Source organism: Phascolarctos cinereus, unplaced genomic scaffold (genome assembly GCF_003287225.1).
Source record: "Phascolarctos cinereus isolate Bilbo 61053 unplaced genomic scaffold, phaCin_HiC Scaffold_2;HRSCAF=192, whole genome shotgun sequence".
Taxonomy (NCBI): domain Eukaryota; kingdom Metazoa; phylum Chordata; class Mammalia; order Diprotodontia; family Phascolarctidae; genus Phascolarctos; species Phascolarctos cinereus.
The window spans coordinates 318,134,092-318,161,240 of NW_027555625.1; the positions used below are offsets into that span (position 1 = coordinate 318,134,092).

A 27,149-nucleotide genomic window follows, 5' to 3' on the forward strand; every position below is an offset into this window, starting at 1 on the left:
GAGCACTGGGCTGGGAGGCAGGAAGACCTGAGTTCAAATCCAGCCTCAAACACTTACTAGTTAACTGTATGACCTTGGGCAAGTCACTTATCCTCTGCCTACCTATCTTTTTTCTACCATAAAATGGGGATAATAATAGCATCTCATGGGGTTGTTGTGAGGATCAAATGAGACAATATTTATGAAGCACTTAGCACAGTGCCTGACACGTAGCAGGTACTTAATAAATGCTTGTTTCTTTCTTTCCTTCCTTTTCCAGGTGTGTGTGTGGTGGTGTAACCATCATGTGTCCATGTACTTTCACCCTTCTGGTCTTATAAAAAATTCAAGGCTTCCATCTTGAGATATAGTTGAGTATAACTTTGCACCTCCCTTACACACGAGTCAGGAATCTGACAAAGCCAGTGGAACCTCAGTTATGGAAATACCATTTTGATCCTTTGATTAGTAAATCTAATGGGACCAAGGCTCTTGTAAAAACTCCCATTTCTGTAGTCTTTTGTAGTTTACAAAGTACTTTACTTACAACAGTCCTCAGGGGGCAGAATATTTTTACCCCCATTTTAACCAATAAATGAATGAAAAGCAATTATTGATTAACACCCCCTTTCCAAGAGCAGTGGCATTATCAATACTTGGGGATGAGGAAGGGAAGTGTTAGCTCATTGGCTGAGAGGCAGGAGAGACAGTGGGATGGTCCAAGGGGAGCGTTGGATGGAATTTGAATCAGTCTAGAGTATGGTGGTCACTAAATGTAGGGGGCCGTGTTGGCATTGGCTGAAGCAGGTCAGTGCTTCTTTGGCATGGTGGCTCCCAATCTGAGTGGATTGAGTCACTCAGATGAGGAAACTGAGTCTCAGGGAGGTCAGGTGACTTCTTTAAGGTCACATAGTTAATAAACATCAGAGCTGGTATGCAAACTCAGGTCTTAAGATTCCAAATCTGTGACCTTTCCATTGTTGCCTCTGCAATATACCATGGACAAAATATGTTATTGTGAGTCAGTTTTATGATTAGAAAATGGTGAGTGTGGAGTGTAGTCTATGGACATGGGACAAAATGGCAGCCGTTGAGAATTAGCAAAAGGTTGTTTACACTTCCCGCTTTGATGGATCCATATGCTCCTTGGCATGGATATTTCATCTAGCATTGTAAATCAAATCCCTTCCAAATTCTCTCATCCTGTTATGTTTTCATTCACGTTATTTTATAAAATCTTCCATACAGGAACTGAGCACTTATTTCAGCAGCCTACCTCCAAATCTTTTATGTGACCCAATTCTGCCAGTAGTGTATCAATTTGGTTATGATTAAACATTGAAGTACCAGCAGTTAGGCCAGTGGGGATGGTCTAAGACAGAGGTGGGCCATATGTGGCCTTGAGGCCACAGGCTCCCTACCCTTGGAAGAACTCTTGAATTCCAAGAACTCTCTGCTCTATTTCCTCCCATTCCTCTGCCATTGTTGTGAAAGTGAAAGAGGGCTACACAGGACTGAAGGTCGTCTTGTATTTTCATCTGTTTCATAGGTTGTTATGGCCAAAGAATTTATCACTCAGTAATCATACTTCTATTGATTTGCCTCTTGAGGGAAATTGTTATGTTAATAGCTAATTATTAATTTGTGATTCATCCTTTTCCTCCAGTTTCTTTAAGAACCAACTCCTGAAAAGGTCAGGCCATTTTAGAAGGGTGTAACAATAAGGTATCTCCCAGCCCAGCCCAGGTAAATGCCTTAGTTAGTAATGTAATAGTTACTAGTATATTAATATAATAATTTCTCTCATTCTCTATACTTACCTAGTCTGGTTTTCAGACAGCAGTCACATTATGTGTCCTTAAAGCCATTTACTAACTAGAGTTAGGATAGGAGATGGACCTGTGGTTTCATTGGTTTAGAGCAAGAGTGGGGAACTTTCAGCCTCGAGGCCACATGTGGCCCTCTAGGTCCTCAAGTGCAGCCCTTTCACTGAGTCCAAACTTCATAGAGCAAGTCCCTTTAATAAAATAATTTGTTCTGTAAAACTTGGACTAAGTCAAAAGGCTGCACCCAAGGGCCTAGAAGGCTAGTCACATATGGCCTTCAGGCCACAGGTTCCCCTCACCCCCGGAGAATTATCAGCTGAGGAAACACCCTCTACCCATGCAGGTGGGTACATTCCCTGCAACTTATAGACTTACAGAGCTACCAAGAGTGTGAAGAGGTGAAGTGATTTGCTGAGAGTCACTAGGTGGTACCTGAACAAAGTCTGCCTGGGTTTGGGTCTGACTCTCTGGCTACTGCACCACTTTGCTTCTTTACAAGTGTGCCCCTGGAACTTGAGTCCAGTCAGAGAATCCAAGTGCATGAAGGTTGGAAAGGACCTTAGAGGCTCTCTAGTCCAGCCTCTGTCGGCTCAAATATTTCCTCTATAACATATACAACCAAGGGTCATTCAGTCTTTGCTTTGAGACCTCTAGTGAGAGGGAACCTACTACTTCTGGGGTAGTGCACTTGACTTGAATTTTTGTTGTTCAGTCATTTTAGGTCACGTCTGACTCTTTGTGGCCTCATTTGGAGTTTTCTTGGCAAAGATACTGGAGTGGTTTGCCATTTCCTTCCCTAGCTCATTTTATAGATGAGGAAACTGAGGCAAACAGGGGCAAGTGACTTGCCCAGGGTCACCCAGCTAGTAAACGTCTGGGGTCAGATTTGAACTCAGGTTTTCTTGACTCCAGGCTCAGCACTTTATCCATTGCACCACTAGCTGCCCTCTCAGCTTGAATAGCAGTAATCATTTTAGAAAGTTTTCCTTACCTCAAGCCTGTCTGCCTCTTTGCAACTTCTACCTATTGCTCCTTATTCTAGGGAATAGCAAAACAATTATGATCCCCCTTTCATGTGTTAGCCTCTTAGATACCTGAAGAAAACTGCCCTGTCCCCCCAGGGCTTCTTTTCTCCAAGTTAAAAATCCCTTGCTTCCTTAACTGAAGAGGTGTTATGGAGTAGAAAGCTGGCTTTGGAACCATGAAGACCTGAGTTCAAGTCCCACCCCACCTCCAACACATTATGGCTGTGTGACCATGGTTAAGTTACTTGACCTCTTACCGCCTAGACCAGTGGTTTCCAAAATGGGGGTTGTGTCCTGATTTCTTTGACTTCTTGTTCTCTCTCGTTGCACACAGCCAATCAAATGCCAGGTCTTGTTTCTACCTGTACAACATTGCTTACATTACTATTCCAAGCATATTGGCCTATTTGGTTTCCCCACCTTAAATTTCCTCTCCCTACTGCAATCTATGCTCTGCTCAGCTGTGATTTTCCTCCACCAAAATGATTTTCTAAAGCTCAGATCTGGCCATGTCACTTCTCTTCTCAGTAAACTCCTGTGGCTTACTATTGACTCTAGTATCAAATTTTATTTAAAATATTTGTCTTATCCCCTTTTAATTTCTATTTTGCTTCATAATATATATAATTATTTATACTTTAGCACATGTACATAATTTATTTATAAATGAATATACACCTATTAAGAATGGGCGCTCAAACATTTTTTACTAAGAAAAGGTGTATGATTAGTAAGGCTTGGACAGTGCTACTGTAGACAACTCTATGAGACTATAAACTGCAAGGTGGTGGTGAACTGCACTGATAGAGGTGCTTCCTCATCTGGAAGCTCCCTTTACCAGCGATACCAGAGGTGCAGCCCCTATCCCAGTCCTGCTCCTTCAATCAAACCTTGGACATTATGATTTCCATTTACTCAACATTGCTCGACAAAATGCTGCTGCTTGACTTTTGTAGAATGTAGCAATGACAGATATGCAGAAGTCAAATGACAAATATAAGAACTTCAGAGAATCATGGCATTTTTTGGTATGAACTGATATGGTATGAGGAGCAGAACCAAGAAAACAACGTATAAATGATTATAGCAATGTAAATGGAAAAAGATCACTAAAAAGAAGTTGAAATCTGAGTAGATGAAAAACCAATGAAAGTTTTAGAGATGAAAAAATGAAGCTTATCTCCTCACTCGTGGCAGAAAGGGTAGGAACTACTGGGACAGAACAATGTATATGTTGTCAGCTATGGTTTTTGTCCCGGGGAAGGGGGTTTAATCTGGAGAGGGGTGGGAAATGACTTTCGTGCAAAGACAAAAAATTAGTAGAATTTATTAAGATAATATGGAATAGAAATGACAATGAAATAAAATGTGAATAGAACTCAGCTGAATTATCCTGATGTCATCAGTCCTCTGACTGTGGCTTAAAACAATGAGCCTGTCACCTCCCTCATTCTGGATATCATGCCTTTCAGTGTAGCCTGAGAGCATGTTAGCACTTTTGACTTCCATATTACCTTGTTGAATGATACTGAACTGGAAATGTCCTAAAAACCCCAACCCTTTTTCCATGTGAACCCTGTTTCACCATGCCTCCACCCCCTTGTATTATGATACTGACTTTTGTTCATTGGGTCAGGATCTTTTTATACTCCAGCCTGGTCATCCACCATATCCCTTCCAGCTTTAAGTCATCAGAAACTTTGATAAACATACCATCTATGCCTTGATCTAAATCAGTGATGAAAAACGGTGAGCAGAACCAAATGCTGACCCCTGAAGCAGTCCACTAAAGACCTTTCTCCAAATTGACATCAAGCTTTTTTTTTTCCCATTAATGATGGTTCTTTGGGTCTAGTTCTGAATTCAACCATTTCTGAATTAGCCTAGGTATACTGATTACTCCATATTGTCCACAAGGGTAGCATGAGAAACTCTGTTGAGTGTTTGACTGAAGTCTTGGTAAACTATGTCTGTGGCATTATCCTGATCTACCAGTCTGGTAATGCTGTGAAAAAAGAAAATGAGGTTAGTCTGGTACAACCTGTTTTTGGAAGTCATGCTGGCTTTCAGAGTTTCTCTTTCTAGATGTTCGCAAGGCATACCTTAATTATATGCTACAGAATCATGCCAGGAATTGAAGTCAAGTTCAGACTCAGTTTCCTTTTTTGAAAATCAGGGCAGTATTTATCTTTTTCCAATCCCTTGGAACTATTCCTGTTCATGATGATCTGTTAGAGGTAATGTACAGTAGCTTGACCTGAATCACATGCGCTGGTTCTTTCAGTACCCTAGGATGTGGTTTATCATTCCCTGGGGATTGGAATTCATTGAGGGCAGCTAGATGCTTTCTTACCATGTCCTTGCTTATCTTGGGTTTCAAATCCTTTGCTCGCTTTTTTTCTTCGTCACCTTTCCAATTAAAGTCTATTCCCCTTGACAAAGAAATAAAGACGGTGAGAAGTGAGAAGCTTTCCTTTTTCTCACTCATCCTAGCTGCCCCCAAAGTAGTCCTATCCTTGCTCTCGTGCTCCCCTTTCCCACAACATAGCTAAAAATGTTCTTTCCGGTTGTCCTCAGCTTCTGAATCCATTCCAGTCATTGAGCTCTTACATTATTCTTTAGTGGCTGTTATACTTAAGTATTCATCTTCCATTCCATGACCTTAAGTTCATCTTCTGTACATTTCCTTTTAAGATCTCCAATGGTCAATGAACTCCCTTTGCATCATCTTTTGTTACTGTTTAGTTGATTAGTTATATCTGACTCTTCATGACCCCTTTTGGGGTTTTCTTGGCAAAGATACCAGAGTGGTTTGCCATTCTCTTCTCCAGCTCATTTTACAGATGAAGACACTGAGGCAAACAGGCTTATGTGACTTGCCCAGGGTCCACAGCTAGTAAGTGTCTGAGGCCTGATTTGAACTCAGGAAGATGAGTCTTCCTAACTCCAGGCCCAGCACTCTATCTACTGTACCACCTAGTTGTACCTAGATACGCCTTGCATCATCTGTCTTCCCCTTTTTCCTCCTCATTGGAATTGTTTCTCTTTGGGTTTTCAAAATTTTCATTCTGGAGAGCTTCCTATTTTTCTTTTGCTGACTTCCCCTATAGAATTTGAATTCATGGGATCCTACTTGTCTTTTCTCTGAAGCTTTTGAAATCTTCATTCTCAAAATTTAGGGTGCATGTCAGACTGTGCTCAGCTTTCCTGTCTTCCATCACAAGCTCTTTTAAGTTGAGCAGCAAAGTGAATAAACATGAGCAATGCCCAGGATAACAAGATAATCGTAAGAGGTTGCATTGGAGGAAAGGAAGCCATAAAAGAGGAGATAGTATTGGTATTACAGATTTTTTAAAAAAATTAAAATTCTTCGTATTATTTAGTTAGACACCCTGGCCAATCTTGATTTCTCTCAAATCTGAACTTTTTAAGTAGCACTTTATTATAGTTGACATAAGTGTTATTATTATTATTTGTAGTTCATTTGTTTCAGTTGTGTCTGACTCTTCATGACCCCATTTTCTTGGCAAAGATACCAGAGTCGTTTGCCATTTCCTTTTTCCGCTTATTTTACAGATGAGGAAACTGAGGCAAACAGGATTATGTGACTTGCCCAGGGCCACACAGCTAGTAAGTGTCAGAGGTAGATTTGAACTGAGGTCCTTCTGACTCCAACATTATCCATTGTGTCACTTGCACGGCCATGGAAGGTGGTGTTTCTGGCAAATGGATATATCACTGATAATCTTGCTTTTTCCCACCTTGGTTTAGTTTGGAGGTATCAGAGTTGGAGAGGCAGGAGAGAATGTGAACTTGGAGTCAGATCCTGCCTCTGGCACAATCTGTGTGGTGCTGGGCAAGTCCCATTTCCCCCTTGAGCCACATTGTCTTCATTTGTTTAAAAAAAATGCCTGAGACGTCCACCTCACAGGGTTGCTGTGAGGCTTAAATAAGAAAATGTATGTAAAACATTTTGCAAATTTCACAGCAATTTGTATGTGGTAGTTATTATTGTGATGTAATAGAACAGAATCTTTAACATTTAAGAATTTTCAAATGTTAAACTTAAAAATTAAAAACAACAACAACAATGTCCCGTTCGCTTCAGCGTACCTTCTTGACTGATTCTTCTTTTCAGCATTCCCAGCGTTTTTTCTTATCAAACTGCATCGTTATGGAGCGATTTTTACTTTTCTTTGCAGAAATCCCACTTTCCCGTGCAGCATGAGCCAGGTTCCATCAAAGAGCTCTTCCCACTGGGAGCCCCTGGAGGATCCAAACTGTTGGCTGCCCTCCATAGAGAGCCTCTCACTGGATGACTTTTGGATGGAGGTGGAGAGCATGGAGCAGAATGATGAACTGAAGCCGGAAGAGGGCGGTGTCACCGAAGCCCAGATCCCGGAGGGTGAGGAACTCTGCTGCTGCTAAGCATGGGAAGGGAAAGTGGAAAGGAGGGCAGTGTGGCAGGGGGCTCCATGGAGAAAGCATTTCGTTTTGAAATATTACACGTGAAAGAATGAGTGCACTGGCCCAGGGCAGGTTTTGATTGGGGCAGCTAGGAGGCACAATGGATAGAGCATCAGGCCTGGAGTCAAGAAGACCCGAGTTCAAATGTGGCCTCAGACACTTAGTAGCTGTGTGACCTTGGGCAAGTCACTTCACCTTGCTTGCCTCAGTTCCACATCTGTAAAATGAGCTGGAGAAGGACGTGGCAAATCACTGCAGTGTCTTTTGCCAAGCAAAACCCAAATGGGTCACAAAGAGTCAAACAGACACATTGAAATGACTGAACAAGAACAATAACAATGTGGTTTTGATTGAGTTGCATGGCAGAGAGAGAAAGAGAGAGAGAGAGAGAGGGAGAGAGAGAGAGTTTGTTAATTTCAGCAACCAACTGAATCAATTCAGCAAACATTTGTTAGTATCTACTTAGTCTAGAGCAATGGAGAAGGTGCAAAGTATAGATGAGTGTTTGCTGTCCTCTGGGAGCTTGCAATCTAATAGGAGACAACTTACACAAAATAGGGGATAAATGCAGACATGAGGTGAACAGCCAAGTACCTTATGAGGTCCTGGAAGGAAAAGGTCCTTGCCAACACAGGGCTTCTTGTAGGAGATGGCATCTGAGCTCTAATTGCATTATATTTATTTATCTCTGTAAATCAGGAGTTTTTAACCTGGTGTCCAATCACTTGTTTTTAAAAGAGATTTTGGTAACTGTATTTCAGCATAATTTTCTTCTGTAAACCTATGTATTTGTTTATTATGCCTTTAAAAACACTCTGCAAAGGGGTCCATAAGGCTTTACCAGACTTCCAGAGAAGTCTATGATACCCAAGAGTTTAGGAATTCCTGGTGAGAATGTTTATTCCCTCCTTACCACCCCCAGGCCCCCCGTAACAATGAAGACTCCCCAAGGACACTGCACCCCTCTCAGAGCTCTAGAGGACCCACAGGAGATAAAGGAGTGGTTTTCTAGTTCATGAACACCCTCACTGGTGTGCTTCCTTCTGTAATCCAAGGGAAAATGGACTTGAGCTTAGAGCATATATAACAAAGGAGTAACTTGGAGCTTGCTGGATTATTCAGAATGTTCTCTTTCGGTGAGCTGTAGCTGTCTTCTGTGCTCTTTGCAGACTCCTGAAGTTACCTTTCCTTAGGTTATCTAGTTTGTCCTAATATCCTGATAATCGTACCACCAACTGTCATTGCTATCTCTTCCATCATGCACTGCTGTCCCAGGAGATGCTGCTGGGACACCGATGAGCATTCCAATTCCTGGAACCCTCTGAAGTTCACAAGGTCATGCTGTGGTTAAGGGGGAGGGAGGAAAGATCGAGGTGCTCTTCCCTAAGTGATTTCCTCACAGAGGCTTGCTGGCCAGACACTGGAATGGGAATCCAGAGTGACTTGCTATTTTCTACAAACCCAGTAGATCTGTGACTTTTTTCCTGTCAATCATAATACACTTCTTGCTATATCTAATTGAAAAGCCTTTGGTTGGTTGATTGATTGCTTGATTGATCCAATGGAGATGGCTATGCTTTGTTTGCAGCTGGTTCATACCTCTGATTGGTTAATTCGGTTGAGAATTCTGGATAATTTCAGTCCTTAAATTCAATTCCTTAAATAAGGAAGAGTCTTCCACAACTGCTGTCCAGCACTAGAATAATCTAGGGAATGGGATATTAATCACTAGGCAGCTGGTGGTATAGTGGATAGAATGATGGCCCAGGATTCAGGAAGGCCCAAGTTCTAATCCTACTTCAGATGTTTATTTGCTGGGTGACCCTGGACTAGTCATTTAACCTCTGTTTGCCTCAACTATAAAATGAGGATAATGATGGCACCCACTTTCCAGCATTGTTGTGAGGATTTAATTTTAAAGGGATGTGTGTCTAAGTACAAAAAGTACCTGGCAGTATATATTTATATATAGTCACTATATAAATGCTTATTATTCTTTCCTTCCCTAGTCTATAGGGAATGCTGTAAAAAAAAACAAAGCAAAACAATCTTGCATTGTCTGGGAGGCCTTCAAAGTCTCTTCCAACTCAGAGCCTACTATTCTATGACTCTATCAGCTTAATACTAATAATCCCCCTCCCTTTTTTTTTTTAACAGTTTTACAATTTGCCAGGCTTTTTTAACATACACTCTGATTTGACCTTCACAACATCCTTCAAGGTACATAGGGTAGGAAACTCCACTAATGTCTTTTCTTTTAGGGAGGCCAACTACTCTGTCTAAAGGACCAGTGGAAAGAACGGTGGCTTTGGTGTTAGAAGACCTGGGTTCAAACCCTGGCCCCAGTACTTATTTAACTTGGATCACCTTGGGCAAATGTCTTAGCTTCTGGAGCTTAGCTTGCCAAAGTGTAAAAAGAGAGGTTTGTCCTGTTACGCCTTTGAGGTCCCTTCCAACAGCAAAGTGCAAGGCTCTGGGGGATACAAATACAAAAATGAATTTCTCATTCCCTCAGAGAGCTTGCCTTCTCCTTGGTGTGTTTATGTGTGGTATATGTATTTGTGTGTGGGGTGTATGTGTTTATGTGTGTGGTAGCTATAGCACTTGTGTGTGTGGTATGTGTGTAGTATGTATATGTGTGGTGTATATTGTGTGTGGTATGGATGTGTGGTTTCTTGTAGTATATGTGTGTGTGTATGGTCCATGTATTTATGTGTGTGATAGGTATGATGTCTCTATATGTGAGGGTAGTGTGCGTAGTGTGCTATATGTGTTTTTGTGTGTGGTTTTTGTATGTGTGATATGTACCTGCCCTGTTACAGTTAGCTGAGTAAATAAATACAAAGCATATACAAATGAGAGAGAGTGAGATCCATCATAGTTGATAGAGGGGCGTCAGTGAAGACGTTGTTTAAGAACTTGTGGCACCTGGAGTGTGCTTTGAAGGAAGCAAGGAAGGGATTTTTGCAGGGCAGATTCTGCTATGGGCCATTTGTAAATTTCAGAAGTACGTCTCCTTTACTTGAAGTCATTCACAAAAAGGTTAAATGAGACAGGGTCAATGGCAGAGCCCAGAGGCACTTCACTGGAGATATCACTCATGGTGTATGCAATCATTCATCAACCAGCTGTGAGTCCACTTAGTCATACAGTCATCTATCTCCTATTTTTCCATCTTGCCCATAAGGATATTATGAGAGACTTTATAGGATCCTAAGATTTGGAGCTGGAAGGAACTTAAAAGGATAAAGACCATCTCAGAGAAATTAGTCTCCCAATGCATCAACTCCTCAAAGAATAAACTCATCTTGAGATTCCCAACCCCCGTCCCAGGTGTGTGTGTTATATATGTATGCATACATACATACACACACACTTCATCCTCCATGAGGGTATTATCATTTGGACCCCCTCCATTCTGTTGGGTTGAGAACCCCTTTCATTCCTCTAAGTTTAGCCCCTCATTTTATAGATACAGAAACCAAGTCCCAGAGAGGCATTACATGTAGCAAATAGCAGAACCAGGATTGAAACTCCGGGTCCTCTGACTCTGAGGCCAGCACCCTTGCCAATATACTATGGTGAACTTGAGAAGTACTTTATTGAAATCAAGATCCAATATGTCTGTGGCATTCTTCTGATTAACCAGCCTAAGAAGAGATAGCATTCTTACTTATGTGGTATAACAAGTCCTTGCCTAAAAGATTTCTCTGTTTGTCAATACTTAGGCCGATTCTTTAAACATGTCAGATAACTCCGGATGTTCTCACCCTGTTCCCCAAATAGTCCCCAAACAGTACACAGACCCAAAAGAGTAGATTCTTTTCTGCCCCTTTGCCTTTTTGTCCTGCCTCTAGCTCCTTCCCCCATCCCCACCCCCATCTCACCCTCCCCCAAGCCCAAACTATATGAAACATGCTATTCCAGGTCTTGTTGGTTGTGACCAACAGAGATCAACACAGTGAGATGGGGATGTGCACTTCCATAATGAGTGGGACTGTGCTTTCAGGTCTTTTTATCCTATCCTTGTGATTATGTCTTTCCTCCGCCCCGAGTAAATTTGTGTCTAGCACCTACAGACTATACTTTTGGTAGTTTCAGCTTTATTGTCCCCTGTTTTTTTTTTCTGGTGAGGCAGTTGGGGTTAAGTGACTGTGTTAAGTCACACAGCTAGTAAGTATTATGTGTCTGAGGCTGGATTTGAATAGTTTCAGCTTTAGAGGCGACCTTTGCAGAATAGAAGTTAAGAGGAGCTCAATATTCTTTCTAGCTTTCTTTATCTGGGACTTTCAGCAACATTAGGACATAATCTATTCCCTTGCTTATGTAACAGGTAAAATTAAGGTAGACTGAGGCAGAAAGTTCTAAGCATGATCAATTTATTAGTAAAGTGTGAATTTACCAACAAATAGGACTTCGGCTTCCCTAGCAAAGCTAAGGCCCCAAATGAGGGGGATGGCTTTCTTTTATAGTTTTGAGAAGTATAGAAAATAGGAAGGCTAGCATCATAGATGGAAGAAAATATGATTGGATGGAAATTAGGAATGAAGGCTAGCAACAACCCCCCCCCCCCGTGTGCCTAAGAAATGTTCATTGTTTGGGTCCAGCTGCATCTGCAAGGACAGAGATAGCAAACCAGACTTCTTTGGGTAAAAAATCAGACATTCATGGAGGATAGCTTGGTGGTATAAAGATACTAGACCAGACTCCTTGGTGTCCACTTACATCCTTTAAGGGTAACAGATTTCTTTTACACAAGAATAGAAGAATGATTAACAGAACTGGATTTCTAAACTTAACTCATTACAGGGCAGCTAAATTTCTTAATTAAGTTCAGAGACAAAGAATCATGACTTAGGCAGTTATAGGATAAAAATCAATTAATTTGTAAATAGGATCAATTAAAAAAAGACACAGAATCAATCTGATTATTTCATTTGGGAAGATTCAGTGGCGCCCTATGGTCTTTAGGATAAAATACATACTCATCTGTCTGACATACAAAGCTATAAAATCCATTGTTTGAGGGTGGGAGAATCCTCTTACACCAGAGCTCTCTGAGCTCTGGGAACATTCAGCTCAGGTTCAGTCCTGAAGGAGACTAACTCCAGAGCTTTTCTCATACTCTTTGGCTCATTATTCCCCATCCTGGAGCCCTAGGAAAAAATCTCTAAAAGCTTAGGGATGACTCATGGCTAGGGTCTCCCCCAACAAAATTAACAGGGTCCTTTTCACATAGGTACTAAGAAGATGAGGTATAGGACAACTTTTTCTTTCTTCCACTAAAGAAGAAATGTTGACAATTAAGGCATGTAACAGTAAGCTATATCCTCCATCATACTCTCCTGAGTATGCTAACTTCTGACCTATTGAACTCACGAAGTTGTTATCAAGCCTGGAAACCACCCATCTCAGGATTGCCGTTTGGTCACCTGTGCTCAGGGAAAGAAACACAAAGAAGAGACAGCCAGAGACTTGAGGTCCGGCCTCAGGTTTATCCAGGCCATCGGGTGTTCGCTGTCATGTGTGTGGAGCTTCCATAACTTCGAGGGGTCGGATATTCCCCTTCTCACCCCCCTTGCTGGAAATCTGAGGGAGGCCTTGAAGAGTCTCAACCTGTGTGACAAATAGGGAGAAAGAATGATCAATGAAGTTGGTCTCCTTTTAAAGTCTATTGAGTAGGCAGCTTTTCCTGCTCAGTGGCTAGTCCTGTTAGGTTTCTCTCTCTCCCCACCCCCTTCCCTATCACAGGGGCCAAGAGACCAGCCACAAGTTTCTGTTTACACTTGTTCTTTAGCAAACAGTCAGGGCAAATGTGTTTATCAGAAACAGTCCCGTGATTCTGACCAGCAAGGCTGCTCAGCTCCATAGAAAGGGCTCCAGGCAAAAGAGGTAAAGGGGTTTTCCCCATTTCAAAGCCCTCTACAATCTGGCTCCAATCCCCCCTCCCCCAATTCCTTTCCAGGCTTATTACTTGTTACTCCCCTTCACATACTTTGTTTCAGCCAAATTCTCCCACTTGCTGTTGTCTGTACAGGGCCTTGTCTCCTGTCTTCATTTCTCTGTCCAAGCTCTTCCTACTGTCTAGGATGTGCATTCCTGCCTCTTAGAATCCCCAGCTTCTTTCAAAGCTCAGCTCATGTACCACTTCCTACATTAGTTGCACTGTAGTTCCTGATTTCCCTGTCTGTTAGTGCTTTTCCCTGTCCTGTTTGTATTTTCTTTTTTAGTTATCTATTTTAGTTTTTATTTCCTTTGTATGTAATTTGGATTTTCTTACCTGTGCACTCATTGTTTTTTCCCTACTAGATTGTGAGCTCCTTGAGGGCAGGGCCTTAAAAAAAATTTTTGTCTTTGTATTCCTAGCACCTAGCACCCCAAAGCACATAGTAGGTACTTTACAAATGCTTGCTAATTAAGGAAAAGAACGAGTAACCTACAGTACAAATCTGTTGGATCATAGGATTAGAGATTTTAACCTGGAAGGGACCTGAAAGGCCATCTAATCCAACCCCTTTATTTTTATGGATGGAAAAACTGAGGCCTAGAGAAATAAATAATTTGTTTCAGGTCATACAGTGGCAGATCTAGATTTGGAACGCAAGGTCTCCTATTCTACATCCAGATTTCTTTTTGTCACATTAGACTGTTTCCAGATCGTTAAGTTTCTGGGTGAATCTGGAAGACCAAAAGACAAAGCAATTTGTATTTACCATGTAAATGTCAGTGATTCTGAAGTAGAGTTGTTATCAGTTGCCCTCTGGGTAAGTTTTGGGGGGCACTAGCGGGTGTACCTGTATCTCCTCATTCTTTGTTTTCTAGTGACCAATATGCCTTATAATGCTGGGGAGTCTTTGGAGAAACCCCATGGGCTCCAATTTGCACTTCCATGTTTTGCCAGGTTTTAAAATGGCTCCTATGTGTGTGGGGAGGAGGAAATTTTACCCACAACATAGGGAGTCCGTGAAGGTACAAATGATCTTTTAGATAATTGAGCTTAGATGGGTTCGGCCTCTATCACAGAACAACTGCTTTGTCTAAAGGACCAGATATATGGGACATTTTTTGCCATTTTAGTTTGCCATTTAGCTCTTTTTTTCTTTCTTTCTAAGGTGACAATGGATCACCTAACTTAAAAAAACTTTTTATTGAGAAGAAATTGAACATGTCAGACTGAAATGAGTTTTGCAGTTAGGCAGATGAAGCTTTGGGTAAAAAATGATAATGATGATAAACATTTATAGAGTGCTTTGTGGTTTATAAATGGATATGGCAGCTGTAAAGGACCAGACTTTCTCAGAGCTCAGACCCAGCCCTTCAGTTTATCACTAGGTTCTGTTTGTAAGAAAAGTGGGTCATTACAGGCAGTCTCTGACATCAGTTGAGGAAAGCTAATTTTCTGAAAACAAAGATGATTTTTCTAGGTTAAGCTTCATTATAGACCAGCAGGATCTCTAATTAAATTGTGTGCAAAACATCCAGACTAAATCCAATTTTATTTTGAAAATTTATGATTATTTTGCATAAGAAGCTGTGCTGCCCATAGAACATAGACAATGATTTCCTGAGTCCTGGAACTTGATGGGCTCGGTTGGAGACCCCTTAGCTTGACTTTACTATCAGAATCTGCCCCTCACCCCTGCCTATAACTGATGAGCTGGAGAGAAAAAGGCAAAGAGCCACAGCACACCATAATTTCTCCTTTTCTTTCCTCTCCTCTCCTCTCCTTTCCCTTTTTTGTTCTTGCTTTTCCTTCTCTTTGTGTACCTTTCCTTCTCTCTCTCTCTCTTTCTTTTTCTCTTCCTTTCTTCCTTCTTTCCTTCCTTCCTTCTTTCCTTCCCTCCCTCCCTCCTTCTTACCTTTCCTCCCTCCTTCTTACCTTTCCTCCCTCCCTTCCTTCCTCCCTCCCTTCCTTCCTCCCTCCCTTCCTTCCTCCCTCCCTCCCTCCCTCCCTCTCTTCCTTCCTTCCTTCCTTCCTTCCTTCCTTCCTTCCTTCCTTCCTTCCTTCCTTCCTTCCTTCCTTCCTTCCTCCCTTCCTCCCTTCTCCTCCCTCCCTCCCTCCCTCCCTCCCTTCCTTCCTTCCTTCCTTCCTTCCTTCCTTCCTTCCTTCCTTCCTTCCTTCCTTCCTTCCTTACTTCCGTTCTTTCCTTTCGTTCTTTCCTTTCTTTTTCTTCTTTCCCTCCTTTTCCTTCCTTCCCATCCTTTCTGACTTTATTTTGGGAAGGAATATGGCCTCAGATGGAAACTCTGTATGGTACCATTTACCATTAAGGATACTTCAGGAACCTGTGATTTAATCAGTGTAAGCATGTCCTCTACTACTAGCTCCCACCACTTCGTTGTTGATTTAATGAGTTCCTATAGCTGAGACATTCCTCACCTCAGTGGACAGCTTTCTGGTGATGAACTTCTTTCTTGAACTGGCCTATATTCAAAGTCTTTCCAGTTTGGTAGGACCTATCAGGGCTTAACTTGGCTAAGATGATCTTAAAGAACTCTAGGTCACTTCCATGCCCATGTGAGTCATCAGAGAATGTCAGTGGAGGCTCGGATTTGAAGCCTTCAATAAAATAGCATCAGTTTCTGTTTTGGGTGCCTGGGGCCTTCAAATACCTGGCAATTTTCCCTTGATACACACCCATTAGGGTTGTTCCATAATGTTTATTTCTTAAAAGTGATGAAAGGTTGACAAGGGAAGGATCAGATGAGAACCTGAAATATTGGGGTGGAGGAGGGAGGGAGGTAAATACGCTGAAACAAGAGCAGGGGAATTCAGTTTGTCTTAATAGATATCTGTAGTACATGTAGGGGAGGCAACATGATAGGGTAAGAAGAGTACTGGATTTGGAGTCAGAGGGCCTGGGTTCAAATCCCAATTCTGACACTGTGTGACCTTTTGGCAAATCCCTTCCCTCTCTGAACCTTAGTTTCTTCATGTATGGAATGTGGCAGTTGGACAAAATGATCCCTAAAGTCCTTTCTGGTTCTATACCTTATGATCCTGTGACTTCAAACTTAGTACATACTCATACCTCCCTGTCCCTTCTCAAAGAGCCAGGGGACTACCCTTGGGGCAAAGTTCCATGATGCCAAGGCTCTGGGTGGTACTTTTTGGATTGGTTCTACACTGGCACCTTTGAAGAGGATGTTAGTCTATTCTGTCATTTTTTAAAATTGAGAATGTGACTATTCTAATTTTGCTACCATATTTGTTTTGAGATTTTAGCGAATCTCCTCTTTAAAAATATTTTGGTAATGTGTATTTTTAAATAATATAATCATTTCGAATGATTCCCTCTTTCCCCCTGGTATTTCCCTCACTTATGACAACAATGAAAAACAGTTAAGCAAAATCATCTAATACAACATATTTATCTGACACAGTATGAAGCATTTTATACCTGTAGTCCACCACTTCTCTATTAAGAAGAAGGAGGTATGTTTCAATTTCTGTCATTTGGAAGCAGTGTAGATTTTTGCATTTATTCTGAGCTATTTTCTCTTTTATGCGTTGTCATATTGTATTGTTATAATCATTAGTCTCCCGGTCCTTTCTTTGTGTGAACTTCTTTCTTGACCAGGCCTCTACTCAAAGTCTTTCCAGCTTGGTAGGACCTCCCGGATCATGTAGGATCATCAGTTCATACAAGCCTCCTCATGTTTCTTTGAATTCCTCATAACTGGTGCTCCTCAGAACAAAGTAATATTTCATCATATTCATTTAGAATGCTTTGTTTAGCCTGTACCCAATCAATGGATGTCTGCTTTTGGTACTACAGAAAAGCGTTGCTATCCTGGTATGCATATATATGTATATACACACACATGTACAATCTTCCTTCCTGTCATAGACCTTCTCGGTTATATATTCAGTAGTGGTTCCTCTGAATCATAGGGTATAAACAACATAGTAACTTTGCTTACATAGTTCCAAACGGTATTAATATGCCTGTGTTGACAAAGCCGTTCCAACATTCTATTCAAATCATTGAGTGTTTGCATCTCTTGCATCCTTGCCAATTTGATGAGAGTCTATTTTGATTTGCAATTCTCTTAGTGATTTGGAACGTTTTTTCCATGTTTGTTGATAGAGTGTATTTTGTCGTTTAAAAACTCTTTATGTTCTTTGCTAAACTTTTGTTTTAAAATAAAACTTTTAGTTTTATTAATTTATGTCAGTTTCCTGTATGTTGTAGGTCAGACTATCAAAAACCTTGATATAATTTTTTTCCTCAATAGTTTTTCTTAGTTTAGCTGCACTGATTTTGTTTGTGCAAAAGTTTTAACATTTTATATCATCAAAATTGTCTGTTTTCTCTTTTATAATCTCCTCTCTTCCTGTTCTGATTATGATTCTTCTCATCACGTGACTTTAGAATTTAGATCACTTATACCAGGTACCACAATAAACTTCAGCTGGAGAAGATGCTGGCTTAAACCTATTTTCTGCCTGTTTTCCATTTTTCCCAGAACTCCAATAAGGGCTCCTTCCTCCAGTAGTTTGTTCTTGGATCTATCAAACACTGAGCCCCCATGTTTTTTTGCTTCTCAGACTTGCTTATCTAGTCTGTTGCATTGAATTACTCTTCTATTTTTTAACCAGTATGAAATAGTTTTAATGATTAGAGCTTTATGATATAATTTGAGAACTGGGCTACTTGTTCTACTAATTAGGCGTTCTCTGGTTCACCTCTATTGATTTTGTTATTATTTTGCCTAGTTCTATGAATAATCTCTTGGTAGTTTGCATGGTGTAGCACTCTTAATTTTTAGAGACTATTGAATAAAATGTAAATGGGTTTAACTAGAGTGTATGGAGAGATGCTGATGAGACACAAAGGAAAAATTATTGGTCGGCATGAGGATAAAATCTCTGAAGGAGTGACTAAGGATGTTTGTGGCACATCTGACCTTGAAGGGAAAGAAAAGGCACCTTTGGTCCTGGATTGTTTAGACATTCATCTGCCTTTAGTCAGGGGCCAGTGACCTCCTACGGTCTTTTATAACTCTGGCAGCAGTGGTACATTATGCTTGGTTTAAGCGTAACTTCCATTAATCATGCATTGAGCCCATCTGTACATCATAAGTAAAGTATTTACTGAGTGTTAAACATTTCTGAAATGCTAATCCAGCCTCCTTTTTCTACATAGGAAGAAGCTAAGGCATGTTAACCCCTGTGCTAGATGTTCTGGGACACACAGGAGGCCCTTGGTTAATACTAAAATTCATTGTGTTTAATCCTTAGATGAAAACATCTGGCAAGAATTGATATTTTTCAAACCAAGTTTTACCCATGGCAATTGTGCTCTTGTGATGGTATCTGTAAGTGTGAATATCTATCTCTGAAAATTATAAAATGAAGGTTTGAATGGGGCTTCAAAGGTCATCTAACCTGGCACCCTCTCAGACCAAAAGTATCCCCTCTACCCAACATGTGGCTATTTAGTGTGAGCCCACATACTTTGGTTGACAAGGAACTCATTACCATAAAGATCTGTCTGTTTGTCTGGTATTATCTGTGTGAGTATGACCCTGTCTGCTGTCCCTCTTGCCTCTGGAATCATGGTAATGTGTTTACTGTATCCAGTGCTTTCCATTTGTTGACAGAGGGTGAGGCAGAAGCCCAGTGGCTGCAGGACACAGGCCTGGCCGACCTCCTTGGGGCCCCCACGCCAGACAGTGATAACAGAGTGCTCCTGTCCACACTCACAAAGACCCAGGCGGCTGCTGTGCAACGGAGGCTAGACACTTACACGCGCTCGATGCGTAAGAAAAACAAGCCACCCATAAGGGACGTCAGAGACATCTTTGGCACCTTTGATTCTGGGGTCAGTTAAATCTTATCTTCTCTGATCTTGGGTCTTCTTTTCATTCCCCTCCCTCTCTTGCCCCATTCCCAGAACTCCTGACAGTAGCAGCTTTCTCCCAAATAATTTTCCACAAACAAAATTAATCCTTGACACTCTGGTGACTATTAAATTCATACACACAAAAGGTCATATGGTAGGAGGTCAGATTTTCAATTGAACAGGTGATATATTTGCCTCAGTAAGAAAAGGAGTATCAAGTCTCTAAGGCAAATTCAATTTAACTCAACAAACATTTATTAAGCACCTACTATGTATATTATACTAGTTTCTAGTGCTCCCATGTGGTATCATGGAAAGTGTGGTTGCATAGGGAGTTAGATCATCTTGGTACAAAACTTGTCTCTAAACTACCTGTACTACCTTGGGCATGGGCAGCTAGGTGGCACAGTGGATAGAACACTGGGCTTAGAATCAGGAAGACTTGTCTTCCCGAGTTCAAATCCAGCCTCAGACACTTACTAGCTGTGTGATCCTGGGTAAGTCACTTAATCCTGTTTGCCTTACTTTCCTCATCTATAAAAATGAGCTAGAGAAGAAAATGTCAAACCCCTCCAGTATCTTTGCCAAGACCCCAAAATGGGGTCATGAAGAGCGTGACATGATTGAAATGACCAAACAACTAAACTTTTTTTTTTTTTTGGCTAGGCAATGGGGTTAAGTAACTTGCCCAGGGTCACATACCTAGTAAGTGTCAAGTGTCTGAGCTCAGGTCCTGCTGACTCCAGGGCCAGTGCTGTATCCACTGCGCCACCTAGCTGCCCCCAAACAACTAGACTTAGCACTTAAATTCTCTGGGCCTCAGTTTCCCCCTCTGAGGGGGTTGGATTAGATGACCTCTGTGTCCCCTTCTTGCTTGGAGCAAGAAGTTTCTCATCCTAGGACAAAGGTCAAAATCCTTGCTCCTGACCACCAGGAGTTTATCTAACATGATGATTTTAGGATCACAGATTTAAAGTTATAAAAGACTTTAGAGCCCATCGGGTTGCAACCCCCTCATTTTACAGAGAAGGGTACTGAGGTCCAGAGAGCTTAAGTGACTTGCATATCCATGGTTGCAGAGCTGGGATTCAAACCAACATCCTCTTAGCCGAAATCTATTGCTCTTTTCACTGTACCATGCTGATGGTAACTAGCTCCTCTAAATCCATGCCAGGTTTCTTCTAGCATTTTTGCTGGCTCTAATCAATAAAATATCATTCAGAAGTCCCTGCTTCCGTCACCACTTTAGAGAATGAAAATAATAGCAACTTGCATTTGAGGGTACTTAAAGCTTTGTAAAGTGCTTGCCTTACAGTAACCCTGAGATTGGCAGTATAATATTACCTCCATTCGTAGATGAGGGAACTGAGGTCCTCAGAGAGGGGAAGTGATTTGTCTAAGGTCACACAGCCAAAGCTGTAGCAGAACCAAGATTCACAAAGCCAAGTCCTCCGACTCCGAGGCTGCATCCTTGGGCCAGAGAAAGGCCCTCCTCTCCAGATAATGGCACCTGAAGCATCCTTGCCTGCTGGGGGGAAAAGGACATTAAAAAAGTGAACAGCAGCCCACTGTTCAGTAATAGAGCAGTTCCTCAGCAAGGCATGCCTTTTTGACTTTAGAAAAGCTTTTGCCTGGTGGCTACATGTTTTAAAGAAAATACAGTTACTGGAGTTAAGCTTTTCAACATTATCACACCTTTCCCTACTCTCTTCAACCCCATTCTTTTGTCCTTCTCCCTCTTTGTAGTCACCTCACCTCCTAGTTCATTGAGAAGACTGAGGCCATCAGGTGGGAGTTGCTCTAAGCTCTCTCCTTTATGTGGCAAAAGAAATTCTCTTGATTTCTCCCGCTTTGGGGGAAGATGTAACCCTCCTGCTTTCTTGTTTTTTTTTTTTCTAGGCAATTGGGGTTAAGTGACTTGCCCACGGTCACACAGCTAGTAAGTGTCAAGTGTTTGGTCTGAGGCCGGATTTGAACTCAGGTCCTCCTGACTTCAGGGCCAGTGCTTTATCCACTGCACCACCTAGCTGCCCCAACCCTCCTGCTTTCTAAGGAGTGCTGTCTGCTCTCTGGGATTCAGTTACTGCATCTATGAAAATGTCTCCCAGAGCTCTCTCCCAGCAGCCCTAAATGCTTCTATGAGATCCCATTCCCCAGTTCCACTTGTCTATGTGGCATCTCCATCAGAATGTCCCACTGATCCCTCAAAAATCTATGGAGTATCAGAGACATCTATGGGTCCCAAACTGAATCCATCATCTTCTTCCTAAAACCTTCTCCTTCCCCTAACTTCCCAGGGTCATATAGTTAGGAAGTGTCTGAGACCAGAATCAAACTCAGGCCTTCTTGACCCCAGGCCCAGGGCTCTAAACATCACGCCCCTTAGCCACTCTGGAGATTATCCTTATCCTCAGTGTGAGGCTCAAAGATGATAAATGGATGTAAACACACTTTGCAAACCTTAAAACAGTATGTAAATGTTAGTTATCATTAGCAGGCTGACTCTCATTTCATTTATTCTTTTAAAGTTTTATTGATGTGCTTTATTTATATCATAGTAATTTTTGAATCTTAATTCTCTTGTCTCCTGTTCCATCCCCCCACCCCCACCCCAGGGCTTCATGGCAGCCTTCCTTGTAACAAAAAAAAAAACCCCAAACAAACAGTGAAGTCAAACTAAGTGACACACTATGTCTGACAAGAAAACGTGATCAATGTCTCCTACCCATTTAAGTTCCTATATTTGGGGACAAGATATCTCTCCTTGAGGGATTACCTGGTTAACATTATGCAAAGACCTATGTCTAAGTAATATGTTTTTTGTAAACAATATCTTATTTTTTCCAATTACATGTAAAGATACTTTTCAACATTCATTTTTTATAAGGTTTCGAGTTCCAAATTTTTCTCCTTCCCTTTCCCCCTCCCCAAGATGGCAAGCAATCTGATATAGGTTATACAAGTAATATTTATTAAAAGATATTCTATGCAGCTGACTAAGGCCTCAGGAGGGTTGGAGATGGAGGTGGAATGCTGCAATCTCCCAAATCTGTGCCCAGGTTGGGATAGTTAAAAGCAAAAGGAAGTGAGAAGCAACTAAAATTACATAGATAAATAAAATAGTGTATAAGATGGGCATGATTCTCCCCAGTAAGTTTTGCTTTTAATTAGCCTCGTAAGTGTGAAGGAGTCTTTGACTCAAGTGAGTCTCAAGTGAGGATCAGAGGTCCTCTGATGGAAGTGCATATAGCTTTTTCTCTTGGGATTCTTTGTGTAAGAATACTAATTCTTATTCTATATAGGAAGGGGAAATACATTTCAATACACAATGACCCTAACAAGGAAAGGGAAAAAGTCTTGAATTTGAACATCTGTCTCTCCATATGACTATATGCATATACATATTCTCTGGTAAGTAATAGCCATTCATTTTTCAGTCCCCAGAAGAAGGATATTATTTGCAGAAACACAATTCTAAGCAAACCTATTCTTGCATTCATTAAAAGAGAGGTCATACATAACACAAACCAGATCCTTAGGAATGAATCACAGTAGTCGTAGTTTAAGGTCCTTTAGAGCGAGAGCTCTGTACCTCAGATATCAGATGCCTAAAGTACAGGTCTAACCATATCATCCCCTCCTGTCACTTCCTGCTCTCAAAAAGCTTCCTATTGTTTCTAGGAGCAAATATCAACTCCTCTCTCTGTTTGGTATTTATAGCCTTTTACAACCTGATTTCAGCCTACCTCCAGGCTTATTATTCATTGCAGTTATCCCTTCCACATTGAGACTTTTCCCATCACAGTTTCGATATATCACAGGTTGGCATAAGAAATTAAATGGGAATTTTTTTGGAATTTTGTGGAAGCTACAGATGACACAGAAGAAGTTTAGAGACTCAGAAATGCATAAAATATATGTATAGCGTTGTATAATACCAACATATTTTATCTTTTAATACCATAATAATTCAGACTTCTTCCTGTGGTATGAAGGGAGGGCCAAAAAATTCTATGTGGATTTTCTAGACTGTAGGGGTGTTGCACCCCTAACCCCTGAGATGTGGAAGGGATAACTGCACTTCCTTTCATATATACTATGGTCCAGCCAAATTGGCCTTAACTTCTCTCAGTCTCAGTTTCCTTTTCTGCAAAATGAGAGTAATAATAGCACCTACTTCATAGAATTATGGTAAGAGTCAAATAAGAGGACATGTAAAGCACTTTGTAAACCTTAAATGCTAGCTGTAATATGTCATTCCATCCTCCATCCCCCATCCCTCTCCCTCTACATAGACTGTTCTTTCCCCTCTCCCCCACCATGCCTGAAATTTATTTTCTCTTCACCTCTTCTGCCTTTTAGAATTTCCAGCTTCCCTCAAAGCATACTTCATCCCTTTCCAATGTGATGCCTATCCCTGACCCGGCTATTACTATCTCTTCCCTCAAAATTACCTTGCATTTACTTATATCTGTAGTAGATACCCATTTTGTATATGCTCCTATTATACATGTTGTTTTCTCCCATAGTCTCCCATAAGCTTCCTTGAAGAAAGGGACTTTCATTTTTGTCATTGTGTCCCCAGTACCTGGCACACGGTAGGTACTTAATGAATGTTTATTGATCAATGTAATTTGCAACATTCTTATGCAGGAGGGGTTAGCAGAAAGAGTGGATGCTGAAGGGAAATGGACACAGCTAAAATCCAGACCTGCAGAATCCCCACCAAGTAAGAAGTGCCTTTGTTTTTTGGAAATCTAAAAGTACATCTAGGTTCCTCTCCAAGGACATTCTCTGTAACTATATTTTCTAGCTATTGGTCTTTGGACCATTATCAGTCTCTGGAAGATGTTTATCAGCCAAAATAAGCTTTTTACTACCAAACCTTTAAAAACTAACTCTTCCTTTCCTTCTTCCTTCTCCCTATATACTGCTCATTCCTTCTTCTTGGCTCCCAGCCTCTGCCTCCTAAGCTGTCAAGATCTGACCAGCACCTTGGTGTCTTTTGTGAAACTGTCATTGGGTTTGAAAGCCAGCATGGAGTGGTTGGTAGACTTCAAGGCCCTTGTGGCAATGTAGAAATGACCTTAAGCAGGATCAGTGGGGGTCAAATTTCTTGACAAATTGGGCTGCCTGAGTTTTTGGAGTCTGAGGATGTAGCCCTAAAGGTGGTGAATCTTTCATCTGCATAGAGTTGTGTGCCTAACACCTGGCATTAACATGACCCAGATAAAATGTTTTCTTTTCCATGTATCAGAGAACTTGAGAAATGCCAGTAACATGCACTGGGAGTCCTGGTGGACTCTGGGACCTTCCATCATAGGAAAAAAGGGCACATTGTGGTTATAAGACTTCTAGGTACAATTCAGCAAACATTTACTAAGTGTATACTGTGATCAGAGCACTGGATTAGGTGCTGGGGAAGATACAAAGTTTAACTAGGTCTTGGTCCCTGTCCTCATGAATTTAGTCTAGGAATATGTTAGTAATACAGCTACCTATAAGGTACAATATTACCCGCCGAGTGCAGTAGGAGGGTGCAAGTAAAATGCTGTAGACAGTCCGAGGGTGAAAGGCTATTGCCATCCAGTGGGATCAGGGAAGACTTCTTCAAAGAAGTGGAATTTGAATTGGAAAAGAATGGGAAGGAATTCAGCAGGCAGAGGGGGTGAGGGTGGGTAGGGGGATAGAAGGTCATATAGGGGATTGGGAATAGGCTGAGTAAAGACAAGAAGAGTGAGAGCACAGTGGCTATTCTGCAACCTTAGAGATACCCAGTTTGGCTGGTTTAGAGAATATATGAGATAAGGTAGGAAAGGTAGGATGGCACCAAATTAAAGAAACTTTAAATGCTAGTCAAAGAAGTATGAACCTTACTCTGTAGGGGATAGGGAACCACTGAAAATTCTTTAGCAGATAAATGACATCACTAGATCTATGCATATTAGGAATATGCGTTATTATGTATTATATGATAGAATACATTATATGCATTAGGAATGTGCATGTAAGAATATTCTGGGTATGAAGGACAGTTTGGATGGATAAGAAAGTAGAAATGGGAAAAACTTGGATGGGATCTCTATAGTTAGTTATTCTGCAGGCAAGATTATGATTTATTGATTATGAGAAGTAATAGTTTGGCCTGTGGATCTGGGATCCCGGGAGGGAGAAGCACATCTATAGTAGATAAATTCCTGAGCAGCTGTTCCCCTCAGAACTGTGTCACCAACATCTGCAAGACATCTGCCCTGTGGCTTCTGTTGAAGAGCTCTGTTTTTGTCCCCTGGCAGTGGCAGATTATCCAGGATGTGTGGAACATCCTGGCCCAGTTCCCAGCTCTGGGAAGGAGGAGATTTTCAGCACTGATTCTGCATATTCGGAGCAAGCAGCTCTTCTGCAGAAAGGATCACTGCCCCCAGAAACCAAGTGGATAAGGGGCAAAGGTTCACTGCCGGTAAGGAACTGGGAACATGCTTGGGTGTTTGGTGACATGAGCCTCTTTGGGCATTTGGATTCTGGGGCATCATTGCGGGTATGCTATTGGATTCAATTTCATAAATGTTTCCTGGACCTTTACAGCACATAAGGCCCTATGGAGGATTTATAAATGAATAATGCCTGGTCCCTGCCTTCAAGGAACTTCCAGGGTTTTTTTTTTATTCTTTTTTTATTTATTTTTAGGCAGTTGGGGTTAAGTGACTTGCCCAGGGTCACACAGCTAGTAAGTGTTTGGTCTGAGGCTGGATTTGAACTCAGGTCCTCCTGACTTCAGGGCCAGTGCTCTATCCGCTGTGCCACCTAGCTGCCTCTAAGGAACTTCCAGTTTTGAATGTGAGATAAGACATCTGTACATAGTATTGTAAAACAAGGTTTGTTGTGATTAGGGTCATACAGGAAGTCCAAAGTACTGAAAAGTGTACAGATTAAAGAATATTTTGTGTGTGTGTGTGCGTGGGAGATATGAATACTGTGGGAATTTGTTTTGCTTGACTATACATATTTGTAATGGGTTTTTTTTACCTTTTCAATGAGTGAGGAAGGATTAGGTGGAGGAGAGAAATTGGAATGGAAAATAAATTAAATTGATTTTTAAAATTCAGTTAAAGGGATTCAGAGGAAGAAGAGCAATGGATAGAAATTACTAAGAGGCAAATTTAGGCTGGATACAAGAAAAATTTCCTAGCAATAAATTGGAGCTTTATAAAGTTGAATATCTGCTCTGAGAGGTTGTGGGTTTCTCCTTCTTGGAGATTTCATAGTAATGTCTGGTTGACCATTTGTTAGGTATGTTGTAGTGGGGATTCCTTTCACATATGAATTGGACTAAGTGCTTGCTGAGAAATATCCTAAGGAGTCAACAAAAGATGAATAGAAAAAAACGACTGTGAAGGAACTTTGGCTCCACTATAAATTTCTGCCATTTAACCTGAATGAGGCCTTCAGTCAATTTTGTGACGTTCAGTTTGTGACTTCTCTGTCAAACATTAGCCATTTGGGATTCATCCTAGAAGGGATGTTAATAAGGATGGTTTGGCAGTGGACACAGAGGTGGTAAAAGAATCTAGGATTTAAGCAAGAGAATTGTCGAACTATTTGGCCATAGGTTCTGAGCTAAGTAGAGTGGGAGGTGAAACTAGAAGTAGGCTAATATACTGAAAAGCTAGGGCGGCCTAGAGGGACTGGAGTTTCTTGGGAGAGCAAAGGACAGGTTCACTAAGAGTGGGAACGAGAGAGGCAGAGGGACTTAAGTTTGTAGTCAGAGAGAGTGTTTCAAAGGGCAAGTTCCAGTAGCCATCTATTATTATAGCCGCATAGGCTATCAGAGCCAAAAGGCCCTCTCATTATACGAATGACAAAACTGAGGCCCAGAGAAGAGAGAGTTGTTGATCCAAGGTTACACAGAGTGTTGCTATCAGACCCAAGACTAGAAACTGGACATTGTGATTCCTAGACCAGTAATCTTTCCAGTCCATGTGCTACCTGAAAATGTCTGAATTTCC

General features: G+C 41.3%; 1 protein-coding gene across 2 annotated transcripts in view; it reads left to right on the forward strand.

Annotated features, from left to right (window-relative positions):
- The window catches only part of ARHGAP40 (Rho GTPase activating protein 40), a 115,849-nt gene that overhangs the window by 61,096 nt on the left and 27,604 nt on the right, over nt 1–27,149 (forward strand). For both annotated transcript variants that reach the window (XM_020990802.2, XM_020990803.2), the window contains exons 2-5: nt 7,033–7,235; nt 18,905–19,125; nt 23,800–23,875; nt 25,440–25,603. In XM_020990802.2, coding sequence (XP_020846461.1) covers nt 7,055–7,235; nt 18,905–19,125; nt 23,800–23,875; nt 25,440–25,603 — 642 coding nt within the window. In that variant the 5' untranslated portion in view covers nt 7,033–7,054. The remainder of the gene's footprint in view (nt 1–7,032; nt 7,236–18,904; nt 19,126–23,799; nt 23,876–25,439; nt 25,604–27,149) is intronic.